This window comes from Perognathus longimembris, chromosome 6 (genome assembly GCF_023159225.1).
Source record: "Perognathus longimembris pacificus isolate PPM17 chromosome 6, ASM2315922v1, whole genome shotgun sequence".
NCBI classification, from domain to species: domain Eukaryota; kingdom Metazoa; phylum Chordata; class Mammalia; order Rodentia; family Heteromyidae; genus Perognathus; species Perognathus longimembris.
This window is the reverse complement of record NC_063166.1, coordinates 68,854,093-68,869,269: the sequence shown is the minus strand read 5'-3', so window position 1 is coordinate 68,869,269 and position 15,177 is coordinate 68,854,093. Positions and strand designations below refer to the sequence as shown.

The 15,177-nt window shown below is 42.7% G+C and overlaps 1 protein-coding gene across 1 annotated transcript in view; it reads left to right on the top strand.

The window, feature by feature from the left end:
* The first annotated feature begins 243 nt into the window (after positions 1-243).
* The window catches only part of Pigu (phosphatidylinositol glycan anchor biosynthesis class U), a 74,401-nt gene continuing 59,467 nt past the window's right edge, over positions 244-15,177 (top strand). Inside the window, exons 1-4 of the mRNA XM_048349034.1 lie at positions 244-1,321; positions 7,067-7,131; positions 11,272-11,331; positions 14,330-14,392. Of these exons, the coding sequence (XP_048204991.1) occupies positions 1,192-1,321; positions 7,067-7,131; positions 11,272-11,331; positions 14,330-14,392 (318 nt within the window). The 5' untranslated portion in view covers positions 244-1,191. The remainder of the gene's footprint in view (positions 1,322-7,066; positions 7,132-11,271; positions 11,332-14,329; positions 14,393-15,177) is intronic.

The window sequence follows — 15,177 nt, the reverse complement described above, 5'->3', positions numbered from 1 at the left end:
AAGCACTCTTGCTACTAGGCCATATTCCCAGCCCAGATATTTTTTTTAAATATACTATTGGCTAGGGTTTTAGCACAGTGGTAAAGAATATGCTTTAGTGTGCACAAGGACCTGGGTTTGATCCCCAGCATTAAAACCAAACCAACTAACCAACAACCCCGATCCCAACCACCAAAAAGGAAAATTAAAAAAAAAATTATATATATATACACATACATATATATATATATATGACACCATTTTTCTGGCTTAAAAATTTTCAGTGGTACATGGAATATCTTTTGAATAAAGCTCCAAATCCTAATGATGACCAAGAAGTCCTTTCCTGATTGTCTCCTGTGTCTCTATCCTCAATTTCTACTACTCTCTCCACTTGGGCCACATTTGATTTCCATTCTAATCAGCAAATACATCTTGTTCTTCCCTGACTCATAGTTTGATGCCTTGGCTTGGATTCTCTAATCAGTATCTCAGTCACAAGCCTACAACCGAAACATTTTTTAGATAGGGCACAGGACAGGCTAAGCAACTTGTTGAAGGTCACAGTGCTACTAACTCTATTACTGCAAAACATACTTAGAACTCAATGTGGTGCCTGACAGATAGATGGCGGTCAATAAACAATGGTAGAATAAAAGAATACATTTAGCACTCTTTAAATAATTTAACATTATTTTATTTTAACATTAAAAACATGCGTGTATCTGTACATCACATTTATAATAGAAATAAATTGTTTAAATTTCAATAAAGGTTAAGATTATTAATGCTTTAGGGAAGTCATTTTTTAAAAATCGGTCGTGGGGCTTGAACTCAGGGCAGGGTCTCTGAGCTTTTCAGCTCCAATTCCAAAGTTGTTTTTTTTAAGCATACACACAAGAGTGAAGGTTATCTTTAGAACTCGTTCACAATCCTAGGAAGATAACAATGGTACTGTGATTTGTCCTTGCGCGAGTTTACAATGAACCTGTAATCGAAGGTGTCGCTCAAACACAAGTTTGATACACTCCGCTTTCCGTCGTCCAGCTCGTCCTGCCGCAGGGGCTTCTGGGGGTGGTAGTTCCCTGGTCGGCCAGCTCCGGTGACTGTGCTCGCGCGCGCTCCACCACAGAACTACTGAGAGCGGCGCGCAGGTGGCCGAGGTCTTCCGTCTCCCTTTCCCTCTCCGCCGGCGCGCCCGCCCTAGTTATCATGGCGGCTCCCTTGGCCCTGGTGCTGGTGGTGGCCGTGACTGTACGGGCAGCCTTGTTTCGCTCCAGTCTGGCCGAGTTCATTTCCGAGCGGGTGGAGGTGGTGTCCCCGCTGAGCTCCTGGAAGAGAGGTGAGGCCTCGATGAGGCTCCCGTAGACAGCCAGGCCGGGCCCGCGGGCCCGGACTCGGTGAATGGGAGGCAGGGGCAGTGACGGCCAGCGCGCGGTTCTGTGGGAACTGGCCAGCGCCTGGGGCCCCCGGACGAGCTGGGGGCGGAGCGTGGTGCGGAGGGGGTGTGGAGGTGCTGTGAGGTGGAGCCGCGGAGTCTGGACCCCTGCGGGGTGCACGGGAGGGGGCGTGTCCCCGGCCCTGGCGTCGAGGACCCGGCGGGATGCCCGGGGAGGGACTGGGTGCGGGGTGGGGTCCGCGCGATAGCGGCTCGCTGGGGACGGGAGCTGGAATGGGGGAAGAAGGGCACTTGGCGCCTAGGCTCAGGGCAGGATTCGCAGTGAAGTTTGCCCTAGCGTTCTTTTTTCTAAATCATACATTGGTTTATGCTAAGCGCCTAGGAGACACAGAACTGGTGGTGGTGGTGGGGGGAGATACACAAGTAGTTGTAATTATTTGTGAAAAGTATATGTTTTTTGTGTGTCCACATAGTTATTTTCTTATTGTACTGACACAGAATAAACTGCCTCCGTATTTTAGATTCTCGAAGAGTGGAAAGCTTGGCCTCTTGCCTCCCCTAGTACCGGGTGTTTGTTTTGTTTTGTTTTTGCCAGTCCTGGGGCCTGAACTCAGGGCCTGAGCACTGTCCGTGGCCTCTTTTTGTCCAAGGCTAGCACTCTACCATTTGAGCCACAGCACCATTTCCGGCTTTTTCTATATATGTGGTGCTGAGGAATCGAACCCAGGGTTTCATGTATATGAGGCGAGCACTTTACCACTAGGCCATATTCCCAGCCCAGTACTGGGGGGTTTGAATTAAGGTTCCCCCCCTTTGCTTGGATGGTGTTCTACCACTTGAGCCAAACCTCCAGCCCTGCTTTTTGATGCTTAGCGATGGAATCTAACAGAGTTTTCTGCCAGCGTTGGCCTTCAGCTACCATCTTGCAGATTTCAGCTTCCTGACTAGCTAGGATTACTCAGGTGTGAGTCACTAGCTCCAGGTTAGAGCTGACTCTTGAACTATATAGACTTTGGAAAAGGAAACTAGAAAGAAGGGAAATATCCGGTAGTAGAAGTTAAAAATAGGGCCAAGACATGTTTATGGGTGTGAAAAATACAAAGAAGAGAAGTAAGATGGTCGGGCTTAGGTTGGGGGAGTTTGATGATTAAGAAAATAAAAGAAAAATACTTTCAAATACAGTATACATGCAAATTCATATATAACTATAGACAGAGCTCAGTGATTTTTTTTTTTTTTTTTTGCCAGTCCTGGGGCTTGGACTCAGGACCTGAGCACCATCCCTGGCTTCTTCCCGCTCAAGGCTAGCACTCTGCCACCTGAGCCACAGCGCCTCTTCTGGCCATTTTCCATATATGTGGTGCTGGGAATCGAACCAAGAGCTTCATGTGTAGGAGGCAAGCACTCTTGCCACTAGGCCATATTCCCAGCCCTCTTAGTGAATTTTTATGAGCCATGTAACCCAGGTAGCCAGCACATAGATCAAGAAACAACATTTTACCCTGCCCAGAAGTTTCCTTTGTATCCTGGAAGTTCGAGTGCTTGAGTTTTGTTTTGTTTTTGTTGGTTATGGCGCTTGAACTTAGGGCCTGGGCGCTGTCCCTGAGTTCCCTCTTTTTGCTTAAAGCTAGTGCTCTACCATTTTGAAACCCAGCTCTACTTTTGGTTTTCTGGTGGTTGATTGGAGATAAAAGGCTCACAGCCTTTCTTGCCCCGACCAGCTTTAGCCTTTCTTGCCTGGGTTGGCTTCATACCATGACCCTCAGATCTCAGCCTCCTGAGTAGGTACAGGCATGAGCCACCTGTGCTGGGCTAAGTGCTTGAGTTTTGATGTCATGCCATAAACATTTTGGAATGGAGAATGACACAAGGAATGGCTATTTTATTAATAAAGTTCCTAAAAATATTTAGTAAATATCAAGGAATATGGTAAGCCTTTTATGTTTGGTTTTTGTTGCCAGTCCTGAGGCATGGACTCAGGGCCTGAGCACTGTCCCTGGCTTCCTTTTGCTCAAGGCTAGCACTCTGCCACTTGAGCCACAGCCCCACTTCTGGCTTTTTTCTATATATGTGGTGCTGAGGAATAGAACCCAGGGCTTCATACATGTATACGAGGTGAGCACTTTACCACTAGGCCATATTCCCAGCCCCTATGGTAAGCCTTTTTATCTGCCTTTTCTCAGTCCTCACAGTAATTCCTATGTGGCAGATGGCAGTTTTCCCCCTTTTTACAAACAAGGGAACAGATTTAGAGTGGTCATTTGCCCAAGTTTCTCAGTTGGTGAATGGTATTAAAGGTGCTAATAATTTATATGTGAGATATTAACTTGGATTTGATATTTTTGCATGTAATACTTGGTTGAGTTCAGTTGAGGCCACTTGATTCCTGTAGAGGGATTGCCTGGTGTGAGGCCCGGAATTCAAAGTCCAGTATCACTGCTGTTTGGGAGTAGGGATATGGGGTGTCCTGGGGCTTGAACTGTCCTTGAGCTTTTTTTTTTTTTTCTTTGCCAGCCTTGGGACTTGAATTCAGGGTCTGATCACTGTCCCTGAGCTTCTTTTGCCCAAAGCTAACACTCTACCACTTGAGCCACAGTGCCATTTCCAGCTTTTTATGAGTAGTTTATTGGAGATATGAGTTTCACTTTCCTGCCCAGGCTAACTTCAAGCTGCATTCTTTAGATCTCAGCCTCCTGAGTAGTTAGGACTTACAGGCATGAGCAACCAGTGCCTGGCTTACCCAATCTTTTTTTTTTTTTTTATATCAGTATGGACTCGTTATTTATTTTATTCTCAGATTTATAAACCATTCTGGTTTTATTTTAGTTATCAGTTTATTTTGTGTGTGTGTGTGTGTGTGTGTGTGTGTGTGTGTGTGTATGTGTGTATGCATGCATGTATATATTCATTTAAAGACAGGGTCTCAGTATGTAGTCCAGGCTGTCCTCCAACTTATTTCTCACTATATAGCCCAACCAGCTTCAAACATGTGATCCTTCTGCCTTAGTCTCTCCAGTACTGGGATTACAGGCATGCATTACTATGCTGGGCTTTCGTTTTGAAGTTAATTGACCAGAACCAGAAGATGCTCTTTTTATTGGAAAACAATATTTCAAAACCAAGTCTGGAGCGACCTGGTGGTATAGCACTTGGGAGGCTGAAGCAGGAGGATGGAGAATTTAAAGCTAACCTGTGTTGTGTAGTGAGTTTGAGGCCAAACTGAGCTGCAAAGTGAGAGTCTGTCTCAAAATCAACCAACCAAGACCTGGGTGTTGAGTATGTTCATTATGACTAGGGTGATAGGGCTTCTTAGGCCCTCTCAGCTAGAGATATCAGGAAGTCACTGTTCCTGAGCATGCTGGATGTATGTCCTTGACAGGGGAAACTCAAAGTGTTTGTCTTATACTAGGTGCTATGCTTTTACTTTCACCCACAGGAAAAGAACACCAAGGTAGGAGCTGGGGGTATGGCCTAGTGGCAAGAGTGCTTGCCTCCTATACATGAGGCCCTGGGTTCGATTCCCCAGCACCACATATACAGAAAACGGCCAGAAGTGGCGCTGTGGCTCAAGTGGCAGAGTGCTAGCCTTGAGCAAAAAGAAGCCAGGGACAGTGCTCAGGCCCTGAGTCAAAGCCCCAGGACTGGCCAAAAAAAAAAACAAAACAAAAGAACACCAAGGTAACTAAATGAGAATTCTTAAACTTAAGAGACTCTAGAGCTGGAGGTTTGACTCAGTGGTAGAGTGCTTGCTTAGCATTCATTAGGCCATAGGTTCAGTCCCCAGCACCAAATGAAAGAGAGAGATGAGACTACATAAAGATAAAACTGTTTCAAAATAGTAATTAAATAATCTTGTGAAACAAAAAATGTTATTCAATTATTCTGATATACTTTTTTTTTTCTTTTCTAGTACTGGTATTTTGAACTCAGGGCCTTGTATTTACTAGGCAGGCCTTCTGTCACTTGAGCCACCCTCCCCAGCCCTTCTTTTTTTTTTTTTTTTTTTTTTTGCCAGTTCTGGGGCTTGGACTCAGGGCCTGAGTACTGTCCTTGGCTTCTTTTTTGCTCAAGGCTAGCACTCTGCCACTTGAGCCACAGAGCCACCTCTGGCCATTTTCTATATATGTGGTGCCAGGGAATTGAACCTAGGACTTCATGTATACGAGGCAAGCACTCTTGCCACTAGGCCATATTCCCAACCCCCAGCCCTTCTTTTTGTACTTTTGACATAACTGTTTTAGAAGATACTCCAGAGGAAGAAAATGTTCTCATAGTTTCTTTTTTCCTTCCTTCCTCCCTCCCTCCCTCCCTCCTTCTCTGCCTGCCTCCCTCCCTCCCTCCCTCCCTCCCTCCCTCCCTCCCTCCCTTCCTTGTTTTGCCAGTCCTGGGGCTTGAACTCAGGGCCTGAGCACTGTCCCTGGCTTCCTTTTGCTCAAGGCTAGCAATTGAGCTACAGTGCCACTTGTGGCTTTTTCTATATATGTGGTGCTGAGGAATCGAACCCAGGGCTTCATGCATGCTAGGCAAGTACTCTACCGCTAAACCACATTCCAAGCCCCCTCTTTCTTTTTTACTGAATGTTTCCTTGCCTGCCTACCTGCCTGCTTGCCTGCCCTCCCTGCTTCTCCCTCCCATCCTTCCCTGCTTCTCTTCCTTCCTTCCTTCCATCCCTTTTTTCTTTTCAATTCTTTCCTTTTTGCTTTTGTTTCTTTCCTTCATTCTTTCTTTCCTCCCCCTCCTCTCTCTCGTCTCTTTCTCTCTTTTTCTCTCCCTTGACATACTAGCTCACTTTCTGGCCTGGGCCATTATCCCATCCTCCTATTTACACTTCCTCCCATAGCAAGGACTTCACCTTGCTCAACTTTTTCTGTGGCTTTTGTTTTTGTTTTTCCTGAGGCTAGCCAGTGCTGGCCCCAAAACTATGATCCTCCCAATCTCTGCCTCCTGAATAGCTGGGATGACAGGTGTGAGCCACCAGCACCTGGGCTTGGTTGTTTTTGAAACAGGTACAGGTTCTTACTATATAGTCCAAGGTGGCCATGAACTTACTATACAGCCCAGGTTGGCCTCAGATTTACTGCTCTTGCCTCAGCTTCCCAAGTGTTGGGAATGCAGGTAGGCACTGGCTTTGTAGACATTTTTTCCCAGAACATATTTGTTTTCTCAAATAATTGAATGAGTACTTTAAAATTTAATGAGTGTTGGGGAGGAGGTAACAAGTTTGACAAGAAATGTACTCAGTACTTAAGGTAGTTTGTAAACTTATGTAACTGTAACCCCTCAGTATATCACCTTGACAATAAAAGTAAATTTAAAAAATTTAATGAGTACTTTAGGTGGTAATTATACTCAAAATAATTTATATATCATGGCTGAATTTGTCCACCATTCCTCTCTGTTTGGCTGCCAAGATTTTTTTGTGTGTGTGTGGCTACTGCTGCTTGAACTCAGGGCCTTATTCAAATGGTAGACTAGACTGGAGGCATAGTCACGTAGTAGAGCACCAACTCTGGGTGAAAATGCTGAGTGAGAGCACAAGGCCCTTATTTTAAGTCCTTATTCCTGGGGATGAAGTAAAATGGTTAGATAAATTCTAAGGCCCCTTCTTGATCCTGAGCATAACATTAGTTCATGACCCTTTGCTGCTGTCTCTGAAATCTGAGTAAACTTGGATGTCTTACTTTCCAGTGGTTGAAGGCCTTTCACTGTTGGACTTGGGAGTGTCTCCGTATTCTGGAGCAGTATTTCATGAAGTAAGTGTTCTTATTTTCTTTTCAGTGTACTAAGAGAAGTTTGCAGTTGTGGATACCAAAGCCTAGCCTCTGTTTTGTACAAACATTTAGAAAGGTCTATTTTTGAAAATCCTATTTGGAAATAGCCCCATTTTTAGACATCTTCATAAGAAGGAAGTTTCAAAATTTCAGTGGAAATGATCCAGAATAGGATTTTAACTTGAGGAAATAAATGAGACTTTTGTAGAAATGACTACTTTTAATGGCAAATAAGTTGTAAACAGTTCCCAATTCATGAAGAGATTGTGTGCTAAGTGGCATGAAATTGGTTCTTTAAAACCTGTTTCCCAGGAAAACTGAGGCAATGTTGGTTTCTTAGAAAGCCCACCAAAGGGTTGGGAATGTGGCTTAGTGGTAGAGTGCTTGCCTAGCATGCACGAAACCCCAGGTTCGATTTCTCAGTACCACATAAACAAAAAAAGCCGAAAGTGGCACTGTGGCTCAAGAGGTAGAATGATAGCCTTGAGCAAAAAAGAAGCCAGGGACAGTGCTCAGGCCCTGAGTCCAAACCCCAGGACTGGTTAAAAAAAGAAAGACAGTGGAAAATACCAAGATAACCAAAACTCAATAGCAGAATTCAAAAGTGGGGCCAATAGTATGAGGTGTTATTTTCTTAAGGCATCAAAAGTTCTAGACTAGCCTCATCCAGAGCTCTGTGATTTTCAGATAGTGTCCACCATGCAATAAAAAATTACCAATATAAGAGACAGGAGAATGGCAATAAAAATAGATTCATGAGCAAATCTGATACAGGAATGATCAAACTTTTATTTTAAAATAGCTCAGTTAGGTGTGGTGCAAGCCTGTAATGCCAGCACTTGAGAGGCAGAAAGATCTTAAGTTTGAGTCCAGCCTGAGCTGCATTGTGAGTTCTAGACCAGCCAGGACTAGGTATCAAAACTCAATTTCAATGATTATTATGTTCAAGATGACAGGATAAAACAATTCACCAGAGAACTAAGATATATAAAAATAAATCCAAATCCTAGAACTAAAAAATTAATAGTGCATAAGAAATTTAACAGATTGGCTGGGGATATGGCCTAGTGGCAAGAGTGCTTGCCTTGTATACATGAGGCCCTGGGTTCGATTCCCCAGCACCACATATACAGAAAACGGCCAGAAGTGGCACTGTGGCTCAAGTGGCAGAGTGCTAGCCTTAAGCAAAAAGAAGCCAGGGACAGTGCTCAGGCCCTGAGTTCAAGGCCCAGGACTGGCTAAAAAAAAAGAAGAAATTTAACAGATTATACAGAACTAAAGAGAAGCTTAGTGTTCTGGAAGATAAAGTCTTTAGAAATTTCTAGACTGGTCAGTCAGGCACCATGGTTTAACTGTAATTCCAGCTATGTGGGAGGTGCATGATGGTGACTCTGTAATCTGCTAAGCTATGCAGGAGAATTGGTCTGAGGAGCCCCAGTAGCACATCTACACATGGGAGGGAGGAAGGGGGGGTGGGGATGGTGGGGAGAGGGAGGGGAAAGGGAGGAAGGAAAGAAGGAAGGAAAATCTCTACTCAAATTTAAATTGAAAAAAGATGGGAAACAAAGAAAAAGATAGCCTTTTTCAAAAGCCTATGAGACCCAGAAAGAAGGGTAGATCTATGTACTAATGGGGTAGAAGTCAGCATTTAAAGATGTTATTGTTTGAAAAGTTGTGTTTTTTTTTTTTAGTACTGGCATTTGTACCTACTAAACAGATGTTCTGCCACTTGAGCTACTCTTTCAGCCCTCAAAATTTACTAAGGATTGGTATTCAAGAAGCTCTATAAATCCAGTAGATACTGTGTGACTTTAAAATGGTCAAAGATTTTTATACAGTCTGGGGTGTAGTAAAAGTGATCATTTGTATTACACTCTGATGTGAAGGATGTCTGTCATAGTGTGTAGGTTAGCCACTAAAAGAACAGTAGCTAAATGTCTAACCAACAAGCTAAGTATAAGTAGAGTAATAAGTAGAGTAATATAACCTAATCCAGAAAAAAGCAAGAAAGAAGAGAAGTTTGAATATTGGAAAATAATTAAGATGTTAAACATATACCAGTATATCAGTAACTGCATTGTATGTAAATATATTAAGAATACAAGTAAAAGATTAGAGCTTTCAGGATGGATTAAGGAGCAATAACCATATACTTCTTTAAAAAAATATACCTCGGCTGGGTGCACCAGCAGCTCAAGCCTATAAATTTTAGCTATTCAGGAGACTAAGATCTAGAAGTGGAAGTATAGCTCAAGTGGTAGAGCCTTGAGGGAGAAAGCTAAGCAAGATCTCAAGACCCTGAGTTCAAGCCTTAGTGCTTTAAAAAAACAAAACTCTGCATCTGCATAGTTTTAAAATACATAAAGCAAAAATAATGAACTAAAAAAGAAATATATCAGTAATCATAGTGGGGGACTTTTTTCAAGGACTTTATTAGCATATATTAGTTGTATGAGTAGTTCTTTGTGATATTTCCAAAAAAATACTATGTACCCCATCACCTTAACCCCTTTTATCACTCTCCCTTATCTTTCCACTCTTTATTTATTTATTTATTTTTTTGCCAGTCCTGGGGCTTGAACTCAGGGTCTGAGCACTGTCCCTAAGCTTCTTTTGCTTAAGGCTAGCACCCTACCACTTGAGCCACAGCACCACTTCTGCCTTTTTCTGTTTATGTGGTACTGAGGAATTGAACCCAGGGCTTCATGCATGCTAGGCAAGCACTCTATCTCTAAGCCACATTCCCAGCCATCCTCCCACTTTTTTTTTTTTTTTTTTTTTTTTTTGGTCAGTCCTGGAGCTTGAACTCGGCCTGAGCACTGTCCCTGGCTTCTTTTTGCTCAAGGCTAGCACTCTGCCACTTGAGCCACAGCACCACTTCTGGCCATTTTCTATATATGTGGTACTGAGGAATCGAACCCAGGGCTTCATATAGAGGAGCATTCTTCCACTAGGCCATATTCCCAGCCCTTAACCCTTTTTTTGTGGACCTGCTAGTACCAGGGTTTGAACTCAGGGCCTTGTATTCTTGCTTTTTCCCACACAGCACTCTACCACTTGAACCACATCTCCAGATAAGTATTTTACTGATTAATTGGAGATGGGGGTCTCTTACACTTTTTTATGCTGGTTGGGTTGTATTTGATCCTCAAATTTCACCCTTCTGAGTAGCTAGCATTACAAATGTTCACCCCCAGTTCCTGGCCTCCTCTTCACTTCTTAAAAGAATCTTGCCGGGCATTGGTGGCTCACTCCTGTAGTCCTAGCTACTCAGGAGGGTGAGATTTGAGGATCATGGTTCAAAGCCAGCCTGGGCAGGAAAGTCCATGAGGCTCTTATCTCCAATTAACCACCAGAAAACTGGAAGTGGCACTGTGACTCAAGTGGTAGACTGGGAACATTGCCTAGTGGCAAGAGTGCTTGCCTCCTATACATGAAGCCCTGGGTTCGATTCCCCAGCATCACATATATAGAAAATGGCCAGAAGTGGCGCTGTGGCTCAAGTGGTAGAGTACTAGCCTTGAGCAAGAAGAAGCCAGGGACAATGCTCAGGCCCTGAGTCCAAGCCCCAGGACTGGCCAAAAAAACCCAAAAACCAACCAAGTGGTAGAACACTAGCTTTGAGCTGAAGAGCTCAGGGACAGCACCCAAGCCCAGAGTTCAATCCCTACAACTGACAAAAACAAACAAAAGAAAACTTAACAGGTTTTCTTATTTTGCTTTTATCCATGTGTATAAAATACTTCAACCATATTCACTCTCATTCATTCTCTCCATTTGCCCTTCCCTCTTCCACTGGATTCTGTCTTCCAACAGATCCTATTTTACCCCTGTCATTTGTCTTTTTTGGTGTGTATTAATTGTACCAAAGGAAAGTAGCATTTGTATACAGATTTATCAGAAAATAGAGAAAGGTATAATTTCCTAGTTTGCTTATGAGTTCTGCTCTCTACAGTGTTCCCATTGGCTGTTTGATAGTTCCTAGAACTAAAATTCTCTTCTTGGGTAAACAGTATTATGGAGAAGGAACAGATTTTTTTTGCTAAAACTATTCCCTCATTTACAACTGATCATTTGTAGTAAGATTTTACTAAATTTTTTGCATTTTTTTTCCTCCTACAGACTCCACTAATAATATACCTCTTTCATTTCCTAATTGACTACGCTGAATTGGTATTTATGGTAAGTAACCTTACACAAGGTCACTATGTTTGTACTTTAAATTTATAATTATCTTGTTTTAAGGGAAAAATTGTTTTAAGAATTTATATAAGCTCATAAAAGCTAAGATTTTAGTTTGAAAAGCATGGACCTGCGGCAGAATTATAGCTGTGTGAAAAACAGTCTCCAACCTATGACCAGTTCTACTTCCTTCTTTGTTATTTATTCTTTGTGCCAGTGTAGAGGGTATTTCTAAGCATTCTCCCAGGAGAGTCTCTAAAGAAAGCATAGGTCTGATAAGACTTTCAAGAACAAACATTTTGAAAAATGAAATGATGGCTATATTTTGAGAGCACAGCAGTTTGAATCATTTGTCTAGTGTTGAAAATCTGGGTCAGGAAATACCTAAGAAGTCCAATGAAGTCTTTCTTAGTAATTACAACTTTTTAAGGAAGAGAGATATCTGAAAACTTGTGTTTTCTGCCCATTGCTCCATCTTTAATATTTAAAAGTTTTTAGATTGTTAGTAATAAAGGTTCAAGAAATGTTCTCATTAGACTTTAAAACAATACCCAAGGTTTGAGTTTTCTGTTATTTGACTTTAAAGGAAATACATAATATGTATCTTATGTCAGATTCTTGTATAAAAATCTTATCTCTATGTAGGGTAAATGGTAAACATCAGCATCATCATTCTTCTTCTTATTGCTAGTATTGGGGCTTAAGCTCAGGCCTGGGCACTGTCCCTGAGCTTTTGCACTCCAGACTGGCACTCTGTCACTTGAGCCACAGCTTCACTGCTGGCTTTTGGACGGTTAATTGGAGATAAGATTCTCAAGGATTTTCCTGCCCTTGTCTGGCTTTGAATCACCCTCCTCAGATCTCAGCCTCCTGAATAGCTAAAATCACAAACATGAGCCACTGGCATCATGCCTTAGGATGAAGAGTGTTCACATATACTATGGGATAGATTAAAATTGCATTTAAGAGCCTGGCCTAGTGGCTCATGCCTATAATCCTAGCTACTCAGGAGGCTGAGATATGAGGATTATGGCTTGAAGCCTGCCCTGGCAGAAAAGTCCCCATGAGACTCTTTTTTTCTTTTCTTCTTGCCAGTCCTGGGGCTTGAACTCAAGAGCCTAAGCACTGTCCTTAGCTTCTTCTTGCTGAAGTTTAGCACTCTACCACTTGAGATACAGCGCCACTCCTGCCTTTTTCTATATATGTGGTACTGAGGAATCGAACCCAGGGCTTCATGTATACGAGGCAAGCACTCCACCTACCACTAGGCTATATTCCCAGTCCCCCACATTCCCAGCTATATTCCCAGCCGCCCCCCCCCCACCCACATGAGACGCTTATCTCCAATTCACCACTCAAAAACTGAAAGTGGCACTGTGGCTCAAGTGGTAGAATACTAGCCTTGAACACAAAGAGGCTCGGGGACAGAGCCCAGGCCCTGAGTTCAAGCCCCATGACTGACACCCCCCCCCCAAAAAAAAAAAAAGACTGGGAAGGTGGCTTAGTGGTAGAGTGCTTGCCTAGCATGCATGAAGCCCTGGGTTCAATTCCTTGGTGCCACATAAATAGCAAAAGCCAAAGTGGCACTGTGGCTCAAGTGGTAGAGTGTTAGCCTTTAGCAAAAATAAAAGAAGCTCAGGGACAGTGCCCAGGCCCTGAGTTCAAGCCTAGGACTGGCAAATAAAAACCAACCCAAAAAACATTTAAGGACAGATAGTTTTTTTTTTACTGTGGGACAATTAGGTTAAAATTACATTTAGGTTCTAAAGAAAAGAATCTGTAGAGAAGTCTATGCAAGAAATAATTTGTCCAGATTAGTTTTCATTTGGGGAAAGGAGTGCTGCAGTATCTCCAAAGTCTTTTACTTATCAATTGAAAGTCTTTAGACAGAACTGTTGAAACTATGGTATGTGGATATTAGAAAAGAAAGGCTTTCTCAGTTTTTAGAGAAAATAACTTCAAAAACACTAAAATGCCTAAGTTTACTTGGTGCAGTTAAGAATTAAACTTGCAGGGCTGGGGATATGGCCTAGTGGCAAGAGTGCCTGCCTCATATACATGAGGCCCTGGGTTCGATTCCCCAGCACCACATATACAGAAAATGGCCAGAAGTGGCGCTGTGGCCCAAGTGAGTGCTAGCCTTGAGCAAAAAAGAAGCCAGGGACAGTGCTCAGGCCCTGAGTCTAAGCCCCAGGACTGGCCAAAAAAAAAAAAAAAAGAATTAAACTTGCAGAAAAAAAATTTTTTTTCTGCTCCTGGAGCTTGAACTTAGGGCCTGGGCGCTGTCTCTGAGCTTCTTTGTGCTCAGAGCTAGCACTCTACCTCTTGAGCTACAGTACCACTTCTGGCTGTTTTTAGTAGTTTATTGAAGGGTCTCAGACTTTCCTACCTGGGCTGGCTTTGAACCACAATCCTCAGATCTCAGCTTCCACTAGGATTATAAATGTGAGCCACCAGCTCCTGGTCAAACATCGATTTTCTTCTAACATTTAATTTTATTATCAAGGTGTTGTACAGAAAGGTTACACTTACATACATATAAAGTAGTGAGTACATTTCTTGTCAAACTTGTTACCTCCTTCATTTTTCTCCCAATAAAATGATGAATTTTAACATTACTGTTACATATGAAATAAATTTAGCTGGGGATATGGCCTAGTGGCAATAGTGCTTGCCTTGTATACATCTGAAATAAATTTATATTGTTTTCTTTTAATGATTGCTATTTATTGAACACCTTCTGTGTGCTAGACACTTGACATATATGAGCACTAACTAGGCTCATACAGAAAGCTGAAGTAATTGATAATTGTAGAGCAGATGTGGGACACTAGACTGAAATGGGCTGGATGTGTCCTAATGCTGAGAATTTTCCAGTTCTACTTCCCTGAGTGAGTCTGACCTCTTGAGTGGTCAAAGTGAGGGCCCGCCAGCATTCTATTCCTCCTACAATAACAGTTCTTCTGTTCTTATTACTTCTCTTTTCTCTTCTTGACAGATAGCTGATGCACTTACTGCTGTTGCCCTGTATTTTGCAATCCAGGACTTCAATAAAGTTGTGGTAAGTAGTTAGCGGGTGGCACCAAGCTGGTGGAACTTGGTAGCCTGCTGGTCTTTGTTCTTGCAAAGAATCAAAGGTCATGTACTTAAGGATCCAACTGTTTTAAAACCCAAGTGGGAGTTAAGCTTCTAGAGTGGAAAAGCCCATATTGACCAGACAGTTTTACTGGTAGATACAGAAATGTCAGCTTAATTTATATAGCTTATTAGTAGCCACACACCCACGTAAACTGAGACTTTCCAGAACAAAGCTGAATGGTAGTTATATTACTGAGTCCTCCTAAAAATCTTTACAATCTTTCTTTTTTCTTTTCTTTTTTTTTTTTGGCCAGTCCTGTGCCTTGGACTCAGGGCCTGAGCACTGTCCCTGGCTTCCTTTTGCTCAAGGCTAGCACTCTGCCACTTGAGCCACAGCACCACTTCTGGCCGTTTTCTGTATATGTGGTGCTGGGGAATCGAACCCAGGGCCTCATGTATACGAGGCAAGCTCTCTTGCCACTAGGCCATATCCCCAGCCCCTCTTTTTTATTTTCAAAGGAAAATAAATATAGATGTTAGCTCACTATGTTAGACCTCTCTGAGATAAAAGTTGGATTCCCAGTATTGATGATACAGTTTCCCTATAGTGAGTAATCTTTTTTTTTTTTTTGGCCAGTCCTGGGGCTTGAACTCAGGGCTTGGGCACTGTCCCTGAGCTTCTTTTGAGCTACTGGGTTGCTTTCGGCTTTTTCTGTTTATGTGGTACTGAGGAATCGAACCCAGCTTCATGGATACTAGGCAAGCACT